The 24,000-nt window shown below is 44.1% G+C and overlaps 1 protein-coding gene across 4 annotated transcripts in view; it reads left to right on the forward strand.

Moving 5' to 3' along the window:
- Positions 1-24,000, forward strand: part of TFB1M (transcription factor B1, mitochondrial) — a 205,884-nt gene that overhangs the window by 176,441 nt on the left and 5,443 nt on the right. For all 4 annotated transcript variants that reach the window (XM_077289058.1, XM_077289062.1, XM_077289059.1 and 1 more), the window contains one exon: positions 6,855-6,982. In XM_077289058.1, coding sequence (XP_077145173.1) covers positions 6,855-6,982 — 128 coding nt within the window. The remainder of the gene's footprint in view (positions 1-6,854; positions 6,983-24,000) is intronic.

Genomic DNA, 24,000 nt, shown 5'->3' on the forward strand with positions numbered 1-24,000 from the left:
CCATATTGATACTGTTTTGTTATGCTTTGCTTCTTTTTCAAACTAAAAATAATATTTTACCAAAATTTGTTTTTATGTAGCCATATTCTGAGAGTTGTACATTTTTTAGTTTTTTTGCCGAAAGTGTCTTACCAGGTTTTTTGCTGGACCATTTGGTGTTTTATTTATGTTTTCTGTGGTTTAAACACAAAAGCTGTGCTTTTAATGGCAAAATATCTTTTTTGATTTTTGTACCTTTTTTTGTGTTTTTTACTTTTACACTTTTTTTTACCTTTTATTACTTTATCACATAGTCCAAATGTGGCACATGAATATTTTTCAATTTGATTGCTGGTCCCATGCATTGCACTATGCGTGTACCGCAGTGCCTCAGACCTTTCAGTTCTTCTCTGACACAACCTGTTACTCACTGCTTATAGCAGGATCTAACAGACCATCATACACTGAGGTCATCTGATGACCTCAGGATGCAATGGTAATTATTTCTACCTGCGATTATGATCATGGGGTTGATAGTGTAAAAGGGGGAGTCCTCTCCCCTTTCTATCAACTCAGATATCGCTGAAAAATACTCACTGTATGAACAACAGTGTGGACTTCCAATTTAAACCAATGGAAAGCATATTTACAGTGTTTTTCTTATGTGGATTTAGGAGCAAACACTGTTCAAAATCCTCATAAAAACTGCAAGAACAGTTTCCTATAGAATGTTTATGTAAAATATAATCTGATATCAGTGGGTTAACTGATATGCTCATTTATTAATTTTGACTGTTTTAGCAGAAGACCTTAAAGGGAAGATATCATTAGAAAATTACCTATTGTTTAAAACCATTTTTTGTGTAATGTGTATTTTTTAATCATTTTGGTAATGTTTTGTTCTTGTTTTTTTTTTATGTTAGCTTGCATTTTCACAATGGCCACTGTTTTGGGGACTTATACTCTCTACCTTTTCTGGAATAGTTTACAGGAGTGTTCAATCAGTAGATGCAGGAATATTATAGTCAGTGTCAGATCATTGTGTCTATATACATATGTTGTTTCCCAAAACAAAAGGGATAAAGTCTGAAAAAGACCCAGTGGGCTGTGGGAAAATTGCAAGATTTCTATTATATGTTTAAAAAAAGACAAAAACATGTCCACATTTAAAAAAAAAAAAAACATATTTAACACAGAAACTTGATTTAATCAATACGTCATTTTCTGATCGTAGCTTCCTTTTGATACCCTCTGATATATACATGTGAATTTATGTAGCGCTGTATATTTTTATATAATAACCAAGCAAAGTTAATTTTCACACAAGACTTAATTGTAGCATAAAGTTCAGACCCTAAACATATGTTTGTGTTCTTCAGTAAGTAGATTTAAACTGCTGTACTCATTGGGTAAAATTGTTTTCCTTTATTGTATATCTTTATATTTTATATAGATGACATTTTATTTAGAGGATGATAATATATCTTCATATTGTAGTGCAGCGGCAGCACCGTATGCAGTGATGAAGCAGTGACCCAGCAAAGTTCTAAACAAAAGTCTCTTTAATGTTCAACTCATATAAACACAGCACACGATATCCTCTGGATCACAGCTGGGAACCATATCCTCCAGTTTACAGTCACTAAACACGCCAGTCCTCCTTCGGGCACAGGACAGTCTACCTCCGGGCACAAGTCGGTCCACCTCCGAGACCAGTTGCCATGGGCGACTGCACCACTGTGTACGCTGTGGGTGCCAGGCGTCTCAGCTCCCCTGGCTGTTTGGCTCTGCTGGCCTGTGTTGCCTCACACAGCATGGAGCTCTGTAGAGCCGACTGCTCTGTACTCCTCCAAACACCAAACTGACACTGACACACCCAAACCTTATGCTACAGGGTTTTTAACTAGCAACCTGTGGCCTTTAGGCACATGGAAAACCCGGCCCAGGAATGAAAGGACTTCACCAATTCCATCTGCAATCTGTTTCAAAACGACAAAGCCCAGAGCAGGTTTTCCCTAAATCTGCCTTGGACAACTAGCATGTCCAAGACCTATACTCACTTTAGTCTGCATTGCAACCACAACTACACCTGTGAATTCAATGTCCTCTCATGATCTCAATACGCCTCCGTACGCATCCTGGGGAGAACATACAGCGACCCCTACAGGTAACACCAGTCACTGCCTCACAATATGGACAACAATACATCTTTATATGAATGTGAAAGAAGGTATATTTATATTTTCTTTCACATCCATCAAGACATTTCCTCAGGGCTTGATTCAAGCCCTGAAGAAGCATTGTGATGGATGTGAAACGTCCATATGCTAGCTATGTGCTGTTTGTTCTAACTAAATATCTTGCATATGTAAAAGTAAAAAAATATTTTACCTGGTGAGTGCAGCTGTTCCAATCTTCTTACTATTTACACTATTTTTTGCTGAGCTCCACTTAAGATTTCTGATTGATCGCTTCACTGACTCTTAAGAATGCTGCATAAGCTACTTCAAGTGTAACAGTGCTGACATTCACTATATACTATGAAATCTATATATTTTTGTGGTCTAAATTATATAGGTAGTGTATAGAGCTTCGTGCATAGCTACTAATGTAGAGACAGCGGGTACAGTACACACATACAACAATCTGTTTTGTTGGATTATTTTATTCCTTTAGTCACTAGTAAGTATGAGTCAGGACATTGCAGATATATATATATATGTATATATATATATATATATGTGTGTATAAGGCTCCTCAATCTGACATGCCAGACCTGGCTAGTTACTTTCCACAAGGAGAAATGTTACCCCTTAGATCCCAGTCTTAAGCATCTCCCCTAACCAAATCAGATGTCATACATTGCACTGATGAGGGGCAATGCCCCCAAAACACCATGTCTGAAACTTGAGATTCTGGTTTGGCTTTTATCCTACGTCATATGTCAAAACCTGGTAAAGGGCCAATATTAACTGTTAGGATCACTACTTCCAATAGGTGGCACTAGAGTTCTATTCCTCTTCCTCTCTGAAGAGGCAATTGGTATAGCCATATATTAGGCACAAGTTTTGTTTCAAAGATAGCTGCAGGGAAACTGAGATGGCTGGAACAAACATGCTCGAAAAGGAAATAGGCCATTTCGATTCAAACTGAACATTACCACAGTCTTTTATAATTGTTTATTTTATTTTAACTTTAACCTCACTGATTAAAAGTTAAATGTAAATATTTTGATTACATCAATTATATTATATCTTTTTTGTGATACTGGCCCAGTTAATACATAGTAACATAGTTATTAAGGTTGAAGGAAGATTTTAAGTCCTTCTAGTTCAACCCATAGCCTAACCTAACATGCCCTAACATGTTGATCCAGAGGAAGGCAAAAAAAACCATGTGGCAAAGAGTAAGCTCCACATTGGGGAGAAAAATTCCTTCCCGACCCCACATACGGCAATCAGACTAGTTCCCTGCATCAACACCCTAACAAGGAATCTAGGGTATATACCCTGTAACATTATACTTTTCAAGAAAGGTATCCAGTCCCCTCTTAAATTTAAGTAACGAATCACTCATTACAACATCATACGGCAGAGAGTTCCATAGTCTCACTGCTCTTACAGTAAAGAATCCGCGTCTGTTATTATGCTTAAACCTTCTTTCCTCCAGACGTAGAGGATGCCCCCTTGTCCCTGTCTCAGGTCTATGATTAAAAAGATCATCAGAAAGGTCTTTGTACTGTCCCGTCATATATTTATACATTAAAATAAGATCACACCTTAGCCTTCGTTTTTCCAAACTAAATAGCCCCAAGTGTAATAACCTATCTTGATATTGCAGACCCCCCAGTCCTCTAATAACCTTGGTCGCTCTTCTCTGCACCCGCTCCAGTTCAGCTATGTCTTTCTTATACACCGGAGACCAGAACTGTGCACAGTATTCTAAATGTGGTTGAACTAGTGACTTGTATAGAGGTAAAATTATGTTCTCCTCATGAGCATCTATGCCTCTTTTAATATATCCCATTATTTTATTTGCCTTTGTAGCAGCTGCCTGACACTGGCCACTGAATGTGAGTTTGTCATCTACCCATACACCCAGGTCTTTTTCATTGACGGTTTTGCCCAGAGTTTTAGAATTAAGCACATAGTTATACATCTTATTACTTCTACCCAAGTGCATGACCTTACATTTATCCCCATTAAAGCTCATTTGCCATTTATCAGCCCAAGCTTCTAGTTTAAATAAATCATCCTGTAATATAAAATTGTCCTCCTCTGTATTGATTACCCTGCAGAGTTTAGTGTCATCTACAAATATTGACATTCCACTCTGTATGCCCCCTACAAGATCATTAATAAATATGTTAAAAGAAGAGGGCCCAATACTGACCCCTGTGGTACGCCACTGCTAACCGCGACCCAGTCCGAGTGTGCTCCATTAATAACCACCCTTTGTTTCCTATCCCTGAGCCAGCTCTTTACCCACTTACACATATTTTCCCCTATCCCCATTATTCTCATTTTATGTATCAACCTTTTGTGTGGCACCGTATCAAAAGCTTTTGAAAAGTCCATATACACTGTGTCCACTGGGTTCCCTTGGTCCAGTCCGGAACTTACCTCTTCATAGAAGCTGATCAAATTAGTCTGACATGAACGGTCCCTAGTAAACCCGTGCTGATACTGGGTCATAAGGTTATTCCTCTTCAGATACTCCAGTATAGTATCCCTTAGAATGCCCCCCAGGATTTTTCCCACAGTAGAGGGAAGCTTACTGGCCTATAATTTCCGAGTTCAGTTTTTGGCCCCTTTATGAATATTGGCACCACATTTGCTATATGCCAGTCCTGTGGTACAGACCCTGTTATTATGGAGTCTTTAAAGATTAAAAATAATGGTCCATCAATGACTGTACTTAATTCCTGCAGTACTCGGGGGTGTATCCCATCTGGGCCCAGAGATTTGTCAATTTTAGTGATTTTTAGACGCCACCGTACTTCCTGCTGGGTTAAGCAGGTGACACTTAATGGGGAATTTTTGTTATCACTGATCATATTGTCTGCCATGGAATTTTCTTGTTTAAATACTGATGAAAAAAAGTCATTTAGCATATTGGCTTTTTCCTCATCCTCATCCACCATTTTACCCAGACTATTTTTAAGGGGGCCAACACTATCATTTTTTAGTTTCTTACTATTTACGTAGTTAAAGAATATTTTGGGATTATTTTTACTCTCTCTGGCAATGAGTCTCTCTGTCTCAATCTTTGCTGCCTTGATTTGCTTTTTACAGAATTTATTTAATTTTCTGTATTTATTTAATGCCTCCTCACTACCTACTTCCTTTAATTCTCTAAATGCTTTCTTTTTGTCCCTTATTGCGCCCCTTACAGCTCTATTTAGCCATATTGGTTTCCTCCTATTTCTAGTATGTTTATTCCCATACGGTATATACTGTGCACAGGTCCTATCCAGGATGCTAATAAACGTCTCCCATTTTCTTTGTGTATTATTATGTCTCAGGATATCGTCCCAGTTAATTGCCCTCCTGAAGTTTAGTGTCCTTGTAACCCCCCTACTACACATCTTATTAAAGGTTACATGAAAACTTATTATTTTGTGATCACTATTCCCCAAGTGACCCCCAACCCTTATATTTGCTATGCGGTCTGGCCTGTTGGTTAATATTAGGTCTAGCAGTGCCCCCCTCCTTGTTGGGTCCTGAACCAGTTGTGAAAGGTAATTGTCTCTCATAGTTGTCAAAAACCGATTACCTTTGCTGGAACTGCAGGTTTCTGTTCCCCAATCTATTTCAGCGTAGTTGAAGTCCCCCATAATAATGACTTCTCCTTGAGTCGCAGCTTCATCTATTTGCTTTATGAGGATATTCTCCGTTGCTTCCATTATTTTTGGAGACTTATAACAAACTCCTATCAGTAATTTTTTATTTTTCCCCCTCCCCTTATCTCCACCCCCAGGGACTCTACATTTTCATTAGATTGACCTATATTATCAGGCAGGATGGGTTTTAGGGAAGATTTTACATACAGACACACCCCTCCCCCTCACTTATCCGTTCGGTCATTTCTGAACAGACTATAGCCCTGCAAGTTAACAGCACAGTCACGGGCTATTGCACTAAAAGTAACAAATTCAAGTTATTATGAATAAGATACAAATGTTAAAAACCTTTTTTTTGTAAGTTGTGTTGAATTTTTTTTTTCCACTCGTAAGCATTTTAAAAACATTTTAAAGGATTATCAGTGGCTTAAATGTGTCTAAAAAAGTTAGTATTGCTTTTAGGAACCTCATAAAACTAAAATCATTTGGACTATGTAACACTCGTAACATTCCCTGTAACACAGGAATTATGTTTTTGTTAAAAAAAAAAAAAAATAACCATGAAATAATAATACATTTCTAATATTATAGCATGGGAACTTAACTACAACCAGTAAAAAATATAATTATTGTCCAGTTTACAGAGTTTGAAGCTTTCTTTATTCTATATAGGACTCTTTATACTTTTGGTAACACCCAGGTTAATTATTTTTTTCACTGCAATTTAAATAGGATCTGCAATTTCACCACATAAGTTGAAAATATATAATAAGGCATATCTGTTTCTACTATATAAACAAATGTAGTATATTTCCTTATAATTTATTTATACATGTTAAGCTGTATGAATGTAACCCCACCCCCCTTAACTATGGAATGGCCCATATGTGAGACAGGTTTGACTTAGCACAGAATGGAGGAGCTATAGATCATATGCCAATATACCCTTCCCAGAAGTACCTTGTAATTATTATGCTTTTTGTACTTGTCTGTATACACATTTTTTTTCCACAGCATTTTTTTTATATTACAGGTAGATGTTGGTGTTGTGCATTTCACGCCATTAATACAGCCAAAAATTGACCAGCCTTTTAAACTCATAGAAAAAATAGTTCGAAATGTCTTCCAGCTCAGAAGAAAACACTGCTACAGAGGAATCTCGTAAGTGAAATATATTTTTATAGTGTCATAAATAGAATGATTAACTATGTTTATAATATTCACATATAGAAACCATGATTATTGGGAGGAGAAAATAGATTTTCAAAGTGGTTAAATGGGGGTGCATCTTATAATCCGAATGTAGCTTCCCGTAGAGTCAGGGTCACTTCTGCAGGAACTGGCGGTGGCAGGAGTGGGGCGATGCTGCAAGTTCCAGGCTGGGAGGATGGGGTGTTCGGCAGTGCGAGGCCGCGGCATGCTCCAGTCTTTCAGAAAATGGCTCCTGAGATCTTAATCTGCTCATGTGCCGCCTCTGGCGACCATTTCCCCAAAGTCCACCACAATGAAAAGGATGGGAAGCACGTGGACTCCCTACATTTTCTGGAAGCCTGGAGCCCATAGCAGCCTTGCACTTCCGAAAACCCCCTCCTCCCAACCTTGTGCCTGCAGCATTGCCCCACTTCTGCTGCTGCTTCCAGCTTCCTGGAGCCCCGACCTTCTTCCTGGGACCACACTCAACCGCAGCCAACCCACCTGGTAAGCTACAGTAAAATCTTACTACAAGATGCACCACCATTTTATTGAAAAAAATAATTCCTATTTTCCTCCCCAAAATTTGAGGTGAATCTTATAGTCTGCATAATACAGTTGGGTGTAAAGATATTTTCCCTTGATGAGTATTGATGCTGCAGATTTTCTGTTGCGTTTCTGCACCTATTAGGTAAATTTGGTTACTTGTATTTTTTACATTACTTTTTTGAGTGTTTTTATTGTGTTTTTGATGTTGCAGTTTTTGTCTCTTGTTGCTTTGTTATGTTTAAAATAAAACATTTTTTTACACTTTTAGGTATTTGGCATTAACCAAACTTTATTGAGTCATATGAGGAATACATACATATTTAGTTCGTTTCCGCTTTTTTTTCTTATGGATTTTCCAAATGTAATACAGTTCTATAGGAAAAATCTGCACGTAAAACTCAGCGTACTTGCAGCAGAAATTGAAATCTTTCAGATTTTAAAAATGCACCGCAGTTCAGTTTAGATTTCTATAAATCCCATTCAATTTGCTGGAACTGTAAGACATAATGTTTTTTGCTCAACGAAAACAGTGTCAAAAACTGACCAAAAACTCATTGTGGGAACTTAAAGGGGTATTCCCATCTCCGAGATCGTACCCCAATATGTAATAGGTGTAATAATATATTATCAAATATCTCCAATTAGAAATGTAGTATAGTTTTTCTGATTTACTGTGTCTCTTTCCTCATGTGCAGGCATTGCAGGACCTTAGGTATCCATGGTTTCTTCCACTGATATAGTGACAGCTAGTTGCTGTTGGTCATAACCATTGATACCTAAGGTCCTTGTGACGGATCGCAAAGGGGAAGGGGTGTGTCGACTTCACTCACCTCTGGGGAGGGGAGAGAAGGACCCAGCAGGGATCGACTCTCTGGCACCACCACTTGTCCCTGGTCAGTCAGGGAACTGCACCGAGGGCAAATGGTCTCCGGAAAGGCTTCGCTTATAGGCACGAGTTATTGAGGCGCTCCCAGTGAGGGAGGAGATATACATCACCAGTCCAGGCTGGGGATATATATATATATAAACCTCCCATCCATCACTATCAGAGTTCCTCACTAACAAAGTACGGTATTCTACCACCAGTTCCTCGTTCGATATAAGCCCCGTCTGACAGCAGGCTTATATCGGGTCAGAAACCAACCCTGGTAGCGTATAATAACCAACTGAGCATGCGGAAGTGGGGATTCATGAATTGAGATAAAAGAGCAGCCCAAGATTAATTTTATATTTAATCGCCGAAAGGCGCACTAGAAAGATACATGTATATACTGTATATACAAAAGCAAATATACAGGCATACAGTCAAGAGTGTAGTACAATGGTAGGGTATAGATAGGTTGCAATTGCCGTGTTATGTAGCTTGTGACCACAGGGAGGCGCTGATGGATCACAGGTCCCAATCTTGTTACGTGATTCCCTGGCCACGTCAGCTAACGGGCCTCCTGCCAGTAGAAAAGCTGAGTCCAAAATGAGAAGCTGCCTATTATCCCCTAGGCTGCTCCCTCCCACATGCTGCGCTAGCCCCTTTGCTGGGCAGCCTCCCTCCTCCCATATCTGAGAGTATGGTTTTCCAGGCCAGAACTGTGGAGATCCATAACTTTCCGCCCAAAGCTCTAAATGGAATGGCAGTGGCGCCACTGGATTCTGCTGGATATTATCTGTGCAGGGAGATCAAATATGTCTACCGTATGTAATTCCTGGTAGCTATGCTTTATAACTCAATAACACAAAGTTCTACATGTGGCTGCAGGGGACGGGCGTGTGGGGACAGGAATGCCAATTCCGATTATGTGCTCAGCTAGTCTCAGAGATATTGCATTCTGTTATTATAGGTCATTTTCCAGATTCAATATCTCAGAGCCTTGTGCTGGGATCTGTGGTGCCCGATGTCTGCCTATGGCTTGAGTCAAACAAATGACTCCAGTTGACTGGTCCTGCACAAGAACTCGCACCCCTGTGATAATTGCGGAACTTGGTGCTGGGAGACACAGAGTCAATGGTTTTTCGCCCCTAAGGAGAGAGCTTCAAAGGCCTGATATCATTCCCCAATCTCTCACAGTCCCACAATACTTGCACATGAGGAAAGAGACATCGTGAATTAGAAAAACTATACTACATTTCTAACTGTTGACTAATATTATTACACCTACTACATATTGGGATAGGATCTTGGAGATAGGACCCCTTCTTTCCTCCAGACGTAGAGGATGCCCCCTTGTCCCTGTCTCAGGTCTATCATTAAAAAGATCATCAGAAAGGTCTTTGTACTGTCCCCTCATGTATTTATACATTGTAATAAGATCACCCCTTAGCCTTCGTTCTTCCAAATTAAATAGCCCCAAGTGTAATAATCTATCTTGGTATTGCAGACCCCCCAGTCCTCTAATAACCTTGGTCGCTCTTCTCTGCACCTGCTCTAGTTCAGCTATGTCTTTCTTATACACCGGAGATCAGAACTGTACACAGTATTCTAAGTGTGTTCGAGCTTGGCCGAGCATGCTTGGGTGGTCTCCGAATATTTTGGCGTGCTCGGAGATTTAGTTTATATCGATGCAGCGGCATGATTTGAGGCTGCTAGACAGCTTGAATACATGTGGGGGTTGACTGTTTGTTACGCAATCCCGAAATACTCGGAGACCACCCGAGCATGCTCGGAGAAACTCGAGTAACGAGCATACTCGCTCATCACTAGTTATAACCTATCTTGTTATTGCATACCCCCCAGTCCTCTAATAACCTTGGTCGCTCTTCTCTGCACCCGCTCCAGTTCAGCTATGTCTTTCTTATACACCGGAGATGAGAACTGTGCACAGTATTCTAAGTGTGGTCGCACTAGTGACTTGTATAAAAGTAAAATTATGTTCTTATGAGCAGATGCCTGTTTTAATGCATCCCATTATTTTATTTTCCTTTGCAGCTGCCTGACACTGGCCACTAAATTTGAGTTTGTCATCCAGCCATACCTCCAGGTCTTTTTCAGTGACGGTTTTGCCCAGTGTTTTACAGTTAAGCACATAATTATATATCTTATTTCTTCTGCCCAAGTGCATGACCTTACATTTATCCCCATTAAAGCTCATTTGCCATTTATCAGCCCAAGCTTCTAGTTTACATAAATCCTCCTGTACTACAAAATTGTCCTCCTCTGTATTGATTACCCTGCAGAGTTTAGTGTCATCTGCAAAAAATTGAAATTCTACTCTGTATGCCCTCAACAAGGTCATTAATAAATATGTTAAAAAAAGTGGGCCTAATACTGACCCCTGTGGTACCCCACTGTTAAAGGGCCGCTGTCACCCCCCTCCAGCCGTTATAAACTAAAGGAGCCACCTTGTGCAGCAGTAATGCTGCATTCTAACAAGGTGGCTCTTTTAGTTTTAGGTTCAAGTATACCCAAAATAAAGCGTTTTGATACTTAGCCACAATACCGGTCTCTAGCCAGGGAGGCGGGTCCTCACTCCCCAGCTTGAACCGCTACTCTGCCGTCACTCCAATCTTCATGGGCTTTCGGCACCGCCCCCTCAGCGCTGTTTACGTTTTAAAACCGGCGCCTGCGCTGTGTACTACTGTGCTGCGCAGGCGCAGTAAGCTCTGGCCGTCTGACGTCCCAGCCAGGCTTGCAGACTGCGCCTACAAAGGAGCGCTTCACCTATACTTGGAATGCCCATACACTAAGTGTATGGGCTGACAAACATTTTCACTTGGGGGGGTACATATCACCATAGTGTGTAATTCTTTATTTTTAAGGAGCATCATAAATGCCATACATGATTAACCCCTTCCTGACCTGTGACGCAGTGTATGCATCATGAAAGTCGGTGCCAATCCGACCTGTGACGCAGCGTATACGCCATGGTGGGATCGCGTTTCTGCGGGTCGGGTGAAAGGGTTAACTGAAATTTCACCGGACCCTCAGGAACAGGGGGACTTGTACTTAAGCCCAGGAGGGGGTGGCTTTGCACCTCTGTAGCTATGATCGCTCTGGTGACCACTTTTTCACCACCCCCCAGATCTGATTGGAGATAGTGTCCATGTGACGCTATCTCTCCATTCAGATGTGGAGGGGCGGAGTAAACTATGGCTTCCTCGCTATCCAGCTTCATGTCATCCGTGGAAGCTGAACAGCGAGGTGCCTGCTTGCTGCCCTGCAACATACTCACCGCGATCGCTGCCGCCATCATCGCTGCCGCCACCAGGTACTCCCCTCTGCTGCCCTCCGCTCCCCCCACCGTCTGCTCCTCTCCCCCTGCCCCGGTGATCACCCCTGATCACCGCCCCTGCTGCTGCATCTTAGCCACCGTGCCTGACAGCCCCCTCCTGCCCCCAGTGATTCCCCCCCCAGTGATCACCCCCTGATCGCCCCTGATCATCCTCTGCCCCCTAATCGCCCCCTTGCTGTTGTGGATTCTGTTGGTGGGCTCCCTCTGGTGGTTACTGCTGGTACTGGGTGACTTTGGTGGGTTGCGGCCTTTGGTTTCCACCTGTCCATCAGAGGCTGGGTGTTTCCTATTTTACCTGGCCTTTCTGTCATTTCCCTTGCCGGCTATCAATGTGTTCAGATGTGCTCTGTTTGGTTCCTGCCTACCTGCTCCCAGATCTTTCAGGATAAGCTAAGTGCTGATTTTCAGTTGTTTGGTTTTTGGTCCAGCTTGCTTAGAATGTCTCTATGCTAGCTGGTTGCTCTAGTGGACTGAGGTTCTCCCCATGTGCCATGAGTTGGCACATGGGTTCTTGTAATCTCAGGATGGTGTTTTTGATTAGGGTTTTTTGCTGACCGCTCAGTCCCCTTTTGTATCATTCTGCTTTCTAGTTTTCAGCGGGCCTCTATTTGCTAAAGCTATATACATCATCTCTATGTGTGTGCCTTCCTCTCATTTCACCGTCAATACATGTGGGGGGCAACTATACCTTTGGGGTTAATTCCTCTGGAGGCAAGTGAGGTCTTGTTTTCTCTGCAGTACTAGTTAGCTCTTAGGCTGGTGCGTGGCGTCTAGAACCAACGTAGGAACGCTCCCTGGCTATCTCTAGTTGCGTTTGTCAGGCGTAGGGCAGCGGTCAGCCCAGGTTCCATCACCCTAGAGCTCGTCCGATATTTGTTATACTTTGCTTGTCCTGTGCTATCCCTAGCCATTGGGGATTCATGACAGTATAGCCGGCCCACAAAGTGTTAATTGTTTGGGCTGAAGCAGGAGGAAAAGAAGTGTTCAAGGAAATTTTTTTTTTTTTTTTTTTCCTTCAGAGTTTTGCTGCCTAGCCCTTAATTGCTGTCTAGCCGCTTCTTACCTCCTCTTAACCCTTGAATGGCTCTGATCTTAGCTGTTTATCATGGATGTCCAGAGTTTGGCTTCCAGCCTGAGTAATCTCGCGGCAAAGGTTCAAAACATACAGGATTTCGTTGTTCACACTCCCATGTCTGAACCTAGAATTCCTATTCCAGAGTTTTTTTCTGGAGATAGATCTACCTTCCTGAATTTCAGGAACAATTGTAAATTGTTTCTCTCTTTGAAATCTCGCTCCTCTGGAGACCCTGCTCAACAGGTCAAGATTGTTATATCGTTCCTACGGGGCGACCCTCAGAATTGGGCATTTGCATTGGCACCAGGGGATCCTGCGTTGCTCAGTGTGGATGCGTTTTTTCTGGCATTGGGATTGCTCTATGAGGAACCTAACCTAGAGATTCAGGCTGAAAAGGCTTTATTAGCCCTCTCTCAGGGGCATGATGAAGCGGAAATATATTGTCAGAATTTTCGGAAATGGTCGGTGCTTACTCAGTGGAATGAGTGCGCCCTGGCTGCAAACTTCAGAAATGGTCTTTCTGAGGCCATTAAGGATGTTATGGTGGGGTTCCCTGCGCCTACAGGTCTGAATGAGTCTATGGCTATGGCCATTCAGATTGATCGGCGTTTACGGGAGCGCAAACCCGTGCACCAGTTGGCGGTGTCTTCTGAACAGGCACCTGAGACTATGCAATGTGATAGAATTCAGTCCAGAAGTGAACGGCAAAATTATAGGCGGAAAAATGGTTTGTGTTTTTATTGTGGTGATTCAGCTCATGTTATATCAGCATGCTCTAAACGCACAAAAAGGGTTGATAAATCTTTTGCCATTGATACTCTGCAGTCTAAGTTCATTTTGTCTGTGACTCTGATTTTTTCACTGTCTTCCATTTCCGTCGATGCCTATGTGGATTCAGGCGCTGCCCTGAGTCTTATGGATCGGTCATTTGCTAAACGCTGCGGTTTTAGTCTAGAGCCTCTGGAAGTTCCTATTCCTCTGAAGGGAATTGATTCTACACCATTGGCTATGAATAAACCGCAGTATTGGACACAAGTGACCATGCGCATGACTCCCGTTCATCAGGAGGTGATTCGCTTCCTTGTACTGTATAATTTACATGATGTACTAGTGCTTGGTCTGCCATGGTTACAAACTCATAATCCTGTCCTGGACTGGAAAACAATGTCTGTGCTAAGCTGGGGATGTCAGGGGGTTCATGATGATGCACCTCCGATTTCTATCGCTTCATCGACTCCTTCGGAGATCCCTGCGTTTTTGTCAGATTATAAGGATGTTTTTGAGGAGCCTAAGCTCAATTCGCTCCCTCCTCATAGAGAGTGTGACTGTGCTATAGAATTGATTCCTGGCAGTAAGTTCCCTAAGGGTCGTTTATTTAATCTGTCACTGCCAGAGCATACTGCTATGCGGAATTATATTAAGGAGTCCTTGGAAAAGGGACATGTTCGTCCATCTTCGTCCCCTCTGGGAGCAGGTTTTTTTTTCGTGGCAAAAAAAGATGGTTCCCTGAGGCCTTGTATAGATTATCGCCTTCTGAATAAGATTACAGTCAAATACCAGTATCCATTGCCATTATTTACTGATTTGTTTGCTCGCATTAAGGGGGCTAGGTGGTTCACTAAAATAGATCTTCGTGGTGCGTATAATCTGGTGCGGATAAAACAGGGTGATGAGTGGAAAACCGCATTTAATACGCCTGAGGGCCATTTTGAGTATTTGGTAATGCCTTTTGGACTCTCCAATGCTCCGTCAGTCTTTCAGTCCTTTATGCACAATATTTTCCGTGAATATCTGGATAAGTTTATGATTGTGTATTTGGATGATATTTTGGTGTTTTCTGATGACTGGGAGTCTCATGTTCTACAGGTCAGGAAGGTGTTTCAGGTTTTGCGGGCCAATTCTCTGTTTGTGAAGGGCTCAAAGTGTCTCTTCGGAGTCCAGAAGATTTCTTTTTTGGGGTACATTTTTTCTCCTTCTACTATTGAGATGGATCCCGTTAAGGTTCAGGCTATTTGTGACTGGACACAACCTACATCTGTTAAGAGCCTTCAGAAGTTCTTGGGGTTTGCTAATTTTTATCGTCGGTTCATTGCTAATTTTTCCAGTATTGTTAAACCTTTGACTGATTTGACTAAAAAGGGTGCTGATGTTGCTGATTGGTCTCCTGCGGCCGTGGAGGCCTTTCGGGAACTTAAGCGCCGGTTTTCTTCTGCTCCTGTGTTGTGTCAACCAGATGTTTCACTTCCTTTTCAGGTGGAGGTTGATGCTTCCGAGATTGGAGCGGGGGCGGTTTTGTCACAGAGAAGTTCTAATGGCTCGGTGACGAAGCCATGTGCTTTCTTCTCTAGAAAATTCTCGCCCGCCGAGCGCAATTATGATGTGGGTAATCGGGAGCTTTTGGCCATGAAGTGGGCATTTGAGGAGTGGCGTCATTGGCTTGAGGGTGCTAAACATCGCGTGGTGGTCTTGACTGATCACAAGAATCTCATTTACCTTGAGTCTGCCAGGCGTTTGAATCCTAGACAGGCTCGTTGGTCATTATTTTTTTCTCGTTTCAATTTCGTGGTTTCATACCTGCCAGGTTCAAAGAATGTGAAGGCAGATGCTCTTTCCAGGAGTTTTGTGCCTGATTCTCCTGGAGACACTGGGCCTGCTGGTATCCTTAGGGATGGGGTAATATTGTCCGCCGTATCCCCAGACTTGCGACGCGCATTGCAGGAGTTTCAGGTGGATAAACCGGATCGATGTCCACCAGAAAGACTGTTTGTTCCGGATGATTGGACCAGTAGAGTCATCTCCGAGGTCCATTCTTCTGTGTTGGCTGGTCATCCTGGAATATTTGGTACAAGAGATTTGGTGGCCAGGTCTTTTTGGTGGCCTTCCTTGTCTAGGGATGTGCGTACCTTTGTGCAGTCTTGTGAAGTGTGTGCTCGAGCTAAGCCTTGCTGTTCACGGGCTAGTGGGTTGTTGTTATCTTTGCCCATCCCGAAGAGGCCTTGGACGCACATTTCCATGGATTTTATTTCTGATCTCCCGGTTTCACAGAAAATGTCCGTTATCTGGGTTGTGTGTGACCGCTTTTCTAAGATGGTTCATTTGGTGCCCTTGCCTAAGTTGCCCTCCTCCTCTGAGTTGGTTCCTTTGTTTTTTCAGAACGTGGTTCGTTTGCATGGGATTCCGGAGAATATCGTTTCTGACAGGGGATCCCAGTTTGTGTCTAGATTTTGGCGGACGTTTTGTGCCAAGATGGGCATTGATTTGTCTTTCTCGTCTGCATTCCATCCTCAGACGAATGGCCAGACGGAGCGAACTAATCAGACCTTGGAAACTTATTTGAGGTGTTTTGTTTCTGCTGATCAGGATGACTGGGTTGCTTTTTTGCCACTGGCCGAATTTGCTCTTAATAATCGGGCTAGTTCTGCCACGTTGGTCTCTCCTTTTTTTTGTAATTCGGGGTTTCATCCTCGTTTTTCCTCTGGTCAGGGGGAATCTTCGGATTGTCCTGGAGTGGACGTGGTGGTGGACAGGCTACATCAGATTTGGAATCAGGTGGTGGACAATTTGAAGTTATCTCAGGAGAAGACTCAGCAGTTTGCTAATCGCCGTCGCCGCGTGGGTCCCCGACTTCTTGTTGGGGACTTGGTGTGGTTGTCTTCTCGTTTTGTCCCTATGAAGGTCTCTTCTCCTAAGTTCAAGCCTCGGTTCATCGGTCCTTATAGGATCTCGGAGATTCTTAACCCTGTATCTTTTCGTTTGGATCTCCCAGCATCGTTTGGTATTCATAATGTGTTCCATCAGTCGTTGTTGCGGAGGTATGAGGTGCCCGTTGTTCCTTCGGTCGAGCCTCCTGCTCCGGTGCTGGTGGAGGGAGAATTGGAGTATGTTGTTGAAAAGATCTTGGATTCTCGTGTTTCCAGACGCAAACTCCAGTATTTGGTTAAGTGGAAGGGTTATGGTCAGGAGGATAATTCCTGGGTGGTCGCCTCCGATGTTCACGCGACTGATTTGGTCCGCGCCTTCCATAGAGCTCACCCTGATCGCCCTGGGGGTTCTCGTGAGGGTTCGGTGACCCCTCCTCAAGGGGGGGGTACTGTTGTGGATTCTGTTGGTGGGCTCCCTCTGGTGGTTACTGCTGGTACTGGGTGACTTTGGTGGGTTGCGGCCTTTGGTTTCCACCTGTCCATCAGAGGCTGGGTGTTTCCTATTTTACCTGGCCTTTCTGTCATTTCCCTTGCCGGCTATCAATGTGTTCAGATGTGCTCTGTTTGGTTCCTGCCTACCTGCTCCCAGATCTTTCAGGATAAGCTAAGTGCTGATTTTCAGTTGTTTGGTTTTTGGTCCAGCTTGCTTAGAATGTCTCTATGCTAGCTGGTTGCTCTAGTGGACTGAGGTTCTCCCCATGTGCCATGAGTTGGCACATGGGTTCTTGTAATCTCAGGATGGTGTTTTTGATTAGGGTTTTTTGCTGACCGCTCAGTCCCCTTTTGTATCATTCTGCTTTCTAGTTTTCAGCGGGCCTCTGTTGTGAATTCGGTTTGTGGGCTCCCCCGGTGGTTTGTTATGGTAGTGTCTCTTATGTGCCTTCTTCCATCTCTGATTACCTGTCGCCACCCTCCAGGGGAGTTTCCTATTTAAGGCTGCTTGGCTGTTAGTCATATGCCGGCCAACAATGTGCTAGTAGCATTCTGTTGCATTCACCTGCTTCAAGTCCCAGTTCAGCTAAGTTGAATTTTGTTTCTTGTTTTGCTATTTTTGTCCAGCTATCTGCAATGTGACCTTTCAGTGCTGGAAGCTCTTGTGGACAGAAAATTACTACTCCAGTGGCATGAGTTGTCACTGGAGTTTAAAGTAGTTTCTGGATGGTGTTTTTGAATAGTGTTTTTAGGTTGACCGTGAAGTAACACTTTCCTGTCCTTCTGCTATCTAGTAAGCGGACCTCACTGTGCTAAATCTGCTGTTCATCCTACGTATGTCATTTCCTCTGAACTCACCGTCAATATCTGTGGGGGCCTACTATCATCTTTTGGGGTTCCTCACTGGAGGTAAGGCAGGCCTGTATATTCTTCTTATAGGGGTAGTTAGATCTCCGGCTGGCGCGTGGTGTCTAGGGCATCGTAGGTACATCCCCCGGCTACTGTAAGTGTTGGGTCAGGTTCAGGTCACGGTCGACCTTAGTTTCCATCACCCGAGAGCTAGTTCGTTTTGTATTTTTATTCCCCTGGTCATTGGGGTAACCATAACAGTTTGGCCGGCCTGTAAAAAATCTATGTGTTAAAATATGCACTAAAGCAGGAAGGAGGAGAAAAGGTTTTTTTTTTTTTTGTGTTTGAAAGTGCACCTTAGTTTGCTCATTTGTATTCCTTGCTTAAATTGCAGTCTTCAGCCTTTTTTTTTTTCTCCTCTCCTCTTAACCTCTGAATGCTTGGGTTACACCCATTTGAATCATGGATTCACAGAGTTTAGTTGCAGGTTTGAATAACCTTGCGACAAAAGTACAGAACCTACAAGATTTTGTTATACGTGCTCCAATGTCTGAACCTAAGATCCCTATGCCTGAATACTTTACCGGAGACAGATCCCGGTTTTTGAGTTTCAGGGAAAATTGCAAATTGTTTTTGTCTCTGAGATCTCACTCTGCTGGTGATCATACTCAACAAGTTAAAATTGTTATCTCTCTACTGCGCGGCGACCCACAAAGTTGGGCATTTGCATTATCGCCAGGGGATCCTGCGTTGTTAAATGTAGATGCGTTTTTTCAGGCTTTGGGGTTGCTTTATGAAGAGCCTAATTTGGAGATTTTGGCTGAGAAAGCCTTGATAGCTCTTTCCCAAGGGCAAGATGAAGCTGAGATATACTGCCAGAAATTCCGTAAATGGTCGGTGCTTACTAGATGGAATGAGTGCGCTTTAGCAGCTAATTTCAGAGAAGGTCTCTCTGATGCCGTGAAGGATGTCATGGTGGGGTTCCCTGTGCCTACAGGTCTGAATGATGCCATGAAATTGGCTATCCAGATTGATCGGCGTTTGCGGGAGCGCAAATCTGTGCACCATATGGCGGGGTCTTCTGAGGAAAAATCTGTGCACCATATGGCGGTATCTTCTGAGCAAAAACCTGTGCACCATATGGCGGTGTCTTCTGAGCAAAGACCTGTGCACCATTTGGCGGTGACCTCTGAAAAGGCATTAGAGCATATGCAATGCGATCGTGTTTTGTCTAGAGGCGAACGTCAAAATTACAGGCGCAAAAATGGATTGTGCTTCTACTGTGGTGATCCAGCTCATGTTATATCAGCATGCTCTAAACGTATAAATAAGGTTGATAAAAAGGTTGATAAATCTTTTTCTACAGGTACCTTGCAGTCAAAATTTCTTTTGTCCGTGACATTGATTTGTACTTTATCATCTGTTACTGTGAATGCTTATGTGGATTCTGGCGCCGCTCTGAGTCTCATGGATTGGTCCTTTGCCAAGCGTTGTGGGTTTGATTTGGAGCCGTTGGAAGTTTCTATTCCCCTGAAGGGTATTGATTCTACACCTTTGGCTAGCAATAAACCACAATATTGGACACAAGTGACTATGCGTCTTACCCCAGACCATCAGGAGATTATTCGTTTCCTTGTATTATATAACCTACATGATGTCTTAGTGCTTGGATTACCATGGTTACAGATTCATAATCCCGTCTTGGACTGGAAATCTATGTCTGTGTTGAGCTGGGGATGTCGGGGTATTCATGGGGATGCACCTTTGGTTCCTATTTCTTCATCTACTCCCTCTGAGATCCCAGCATTTCTGTCAGATTTTTATGATGTCTTTCAAGAGCCTAAAGTTGATTCTCTCCCTCCTCACAGAGAGTGTGACTGCGCTATTGAATTGATCCCCGGTAGTAAGTTTCCTAAGGGTCGCTTGTTTAATTTGTCTGTGCCCGAACATACTGCTATGCGGGAGTATATCAGAGAATCCTTGGAAAAGGGTCATATTCGCCCCTCGTTGTCTCCACTAGGGGCAGGATTTTTCTTTGTAGGTAAAAAGGATGGTTCATTGAGACCTTGTATCGACTATCGACTTTTGAATAAGATTACAGTTAAATACCAGTACCCGTTACCTTTACTGACTGATCTGTTTGCTCGTATAAAGGGGGCTAAGTGGTTCACTAAGATCGATCTACGTGGTGCGTATAATTTGGTGCGGATTAAGCAGGGGGATGAGTGGAAGACCGCATTTAATACGCCTGAAGGCCATTTTGAGTATTTGGTAATGCCTTTCGGTCTCGCAAATGCCCCTTCCGTTTTTCAGTCCTTTATGCACGATATTTTCCGTGAATATCTGGATAAGTTTATGATTGTGTATTTGGATGATATTCTTGTTTTTTCGGAGGACTGGGAATCTCACGTTCAACAGGTCAGGAGAGTTTTTCAGGTTTTGCGAGCTAATTCTCTTTTTGTAAAGGGCTCAAAGTGTAGTTTTGGAGTTCAGAGAATTTCCTTTTTGGGATATATTTTTTCCCCTTCATCTATGGAGATGGACCCTGTCAAGGTCCAGGCTATTTGTGATTGGATGCAACCTACTTCTTTGAAGAGTCTGCAGAAGTTCTTGGGTTTTGCTAATTTCTATCGCCGATTTATAGCGGGTTTTTCTGCCATTGCTAAACCTTTGACTGATTTGACCAAAAAGGGTGCTGATGTTGCTAATTGGTCCTCTGCGGCTGTGGAGGCCTTTCAAGAGCTTAAGCGCCGCTTTTCTTCCGCTCCTGTGTTGCGCCAACCTGATGTGTTACTTCCGTTCCAGGTTGAGGTGGATGCTTCGGAGATCGGAGCAGGTGCAGTTTTGTCGCAGAAAGATCCTGACTGCTCAGTAATGAGACCATGTGCGTTTTTCTCCCGAAAGTTTTCGCCCGCTGAGCGAAATTATGATGTGGGAAATCGGGAACTTCTGGCCATGAAGTGGGCGTTTGAGGAGTGGCGTCATTGGCTTGAGGGTGCTAGACACCAGGTGGTGGTCCTCACTGACCACAAGAATCTAATTTATCTTGAGTCGGCCAGGCGTCTGAATCCTAGACAGGCGCGCTGGTCGTTGTTTTTCTCCCGATTTAACTTTGTGGTGTCATATCTGCCTGGGTCCAAGAATGTGAAGGCGGATGCCCTCTCTAGGAGTTTTGAGCCTGACTCGCCTGGTGATTCCGAACCTACCGGCATCCTGAAGGATGGGGTGATATTGTCAGCTGTCTCCCCAGACCTGCGGCGTTCTTTGCAGGAGTTTCAGGTGGATAGGCCTGATCGCTGTCCGCCTGGTAGACTGTTTGTCCCTGATGATTGGACCAGTAGAGTTATCTCGGAGGTTCATTCTTCCGCGTTGACGGGTCATCCTGGAATTTTTGGCACCAGGGATTTGGTGTCTAGGTCCTTCTGGTGGCCTTCTTTGTCTCGAGATGTGCGCATGTTTGTGCAGTCTTGTGATGTTTGTGCTCGGGCCAAGCCCTGCTGTTCTAGGGCCAGTGGGTTGTTGTTGCCCTTGCCTATTCCTAAGAGGCCTTGGACGCACATCTCTATGGACTTTATTTCTGACCTTCCGGTTTCTCGTAGGATGTCTGTCATCTGGGTGATTTGTGACCGTTTTTCTAAGATGGTTCATTTGGTACCTTTACCCAAATTGCCCTCCTCCTCTGAGTTGGTTCCTCTGTTTTTTCGGAATGTGGTGCGTTTGCATGGTATTCCTGAGAATATAGTGTCTGACAGGGGTACTCAGTTTGTGTCTAGATTTTGGCGGACGTTCTGTGCCAGGATGGGTATCGATTTGTCTTTTTCGTCTGCATTCCATCCTCAGACTAATGGCCAGACTGAGCGTACTAATCAGACCTTGGAGACTTACTTGAGGTGTTTTGTGTCCGCTGATCAGGATGATTGGCTTGACTTTTTGCCGTTGGCGGAGTTTGCCCTTAACAATCGGGCCAGTTCTGCTACTTTGGTTTCTCCATTTTTTTGTAATTCAGGGTTTCACCCTCGGTTTTCGTCCGGTCAATTGGAGTCTTCGGATTGTCCTGGAGTGGATGCTGTGGTTGACAGGATGCATCGGATTTGGGGACAGGTTGTGGACAATCTAAAGTTGTCCCAGGAGAAGACTCAACAGTTCACTAATCGTCATCGGCGTATTGGTCCTCGTCTTTGTGTTGGGGTCCTGGTGTGGCTGTCTTCTCGATTTGTTCCTATGAAGGTCTCGTCTCCTAAGTTTAAGCCTCGGTTTATCGGCCCTTATAGGATTCTGGAGGTTCTTAATCCTGTGTCCTTTCGTTTGGACCTCCCAGCATCTTTTAATATCCATAATGTTTTCCATCGGTCATTATTGCGGAGGTATGAGGTACCGGTTGTTCCTTCTGCTGATCCACCTGCTCCTGTGTTGGTTGAGGGTGAATTGGAGTATGTGGTGGAAAAGATCTTGGACTCCCGTGTTTCCAGACGGAAACTTCAGTATCTGGTTAAGTGGAAAGGTTATGGCCAGGAGGATAATTCTTGGGTGACGGCATCCGATGTTCATGCTCCCGATTTGGTTTGTGCATTTCATAGTGCTCATCCAGATCGCCCTGGTGGTTCTGGTGAGGGTTCGGTGCCCCCTCCTTAAGGGGGGGGTACTGTTGTGAATTCGGTTTGTGGGCTCCCCCGGTGGTTTGTTATGGTAGTGTCTCTTATGTGCCTTCTTCCATCTCTGATTACCTGTCGCCACCCTCCAGGGGAGTTTCCTATTTAAGGCTGCTTGGCTGTTAGTGATATGCCGGCCAACAATGTGCTAGTAGCATTCTGTTGCATTCACCTGCTTCAAGTCCCAGTTCAGCTAAGTTGAATTTTGTTTCTTGTTTTGCTATTTTTGTCCAGCTATCTGCAATGTGACCTTTCAGTGCTGGAAGCTCTTGTGGACAGAAAATTACTACTCCAGTGGCATGAGTTGTCACTGGAGTTTAAAGTAGTTTCTGGATGGTGTTTTTGAATAGTGTTTTTAGGTTGACCGTGAAGTAACACTTTCCTGTCCTTCTGCTATCTAGTAAGCGGACCTCACTGTGCTAAATCTGCTGTTCATCCTACGTATGTCATTTCCTCTGAACTCACCGTTAATATCTGTGGGGGCCTACTATCATCTTTTGGGGTTCCTCACTGGAGGTAAGGCAGGCCTGTATATTCTTCTTATAGGGGTAGTTAGATCTCCGGCTGGCGCGTGGTGTCTAGGGCATCGTAGGTACATCCCCCGGCTACTGTAAGTGTTGGGTCAGGTTCAGGTCACGGTCGACCTTAGTTTCCATCACCCGAGAGCTAGTTCGTTTTGTATTTTTATTCCCCTGGTCATTGGGGTAACCATAACAGGCCTCTATTTGCTAAAGCTATATACATCATCTCTATGTGTGTGCCTTCCTCTCATTTCACCGTCAATACATGTGGGGGGCAACTATACCTTTGGGGTTAATTCCTCTGGAGGCAAGTGAGGTCTTGTTTTCTCTGCAGTACTAGTTAGCTCTTAGGCTGGTGCGTGGCGTCTAGAACCAACGTAGGAACGCTCCCTGGCTATCTCTAGTTGCGTTTGTCAGGCGTAGGGCAGCGGTCAGCCCAGGTTCCATCACCCTAGAGCTCGTCCGATATTTGTTATACTTTGCTTGTCCTGTGCTATCCCTAGCCATTGGGGATTCATGACACCTTGCCCTGCTGATCTCCCCCCTGCCCCACTGATCTCCCCCTTGCCCCACTGATCTCCCCCTTGCCCCGCTGATCTCCCCCTTGCCCCGCTGATGTCCCCCTTGCCCCGCTGATGTCCCCCTTGCCCCGCTGATCTCCCCTCTGCCCCACTGATCTCCCCCCTGCCCCGCTGATCTCCCCCCTTCCCCGCAGATCTCACCCCTGCCCCGCTGATCTCCCTCCTGCCCCGCTGATCTCTCCCCTGCCCCCTGATCTCCCCTCTGCCTCGCTGATCTCCCCCTGCCCCACTGATCTGTCCCCTGCCCTGCTGATTGCCCCCTGCCCCACTGATCTCCCCCTGCCCTGGTGATCTCACCCTGCCCCGGTGATCACCCTCCTGCCGCAGTGATCATCCCCTCCAGCCCCAGTTTTGCCATTAGGGATAGAGTTGGGCTAAAGTTAGGGTTAGGGTTGGGGCTAAAGTTAG

This window comes from Ranitomeya variabilis, chromosome 2 (assembly GCF_051348905.1).
Source record: "Ranitomeya variabilis isolate aRanVar5 chromosome 2, aRanVar5.hap1, whole genome shotgun sequence".
In the NCBI taxonomy this organism is placed as follows: domain Eukaryota; kingdom Metazoa; phylum Chordata; class Amphibia; order Anura; family Dendrobatidae; genus Ranitomeya; species Ranitomeya variabilis.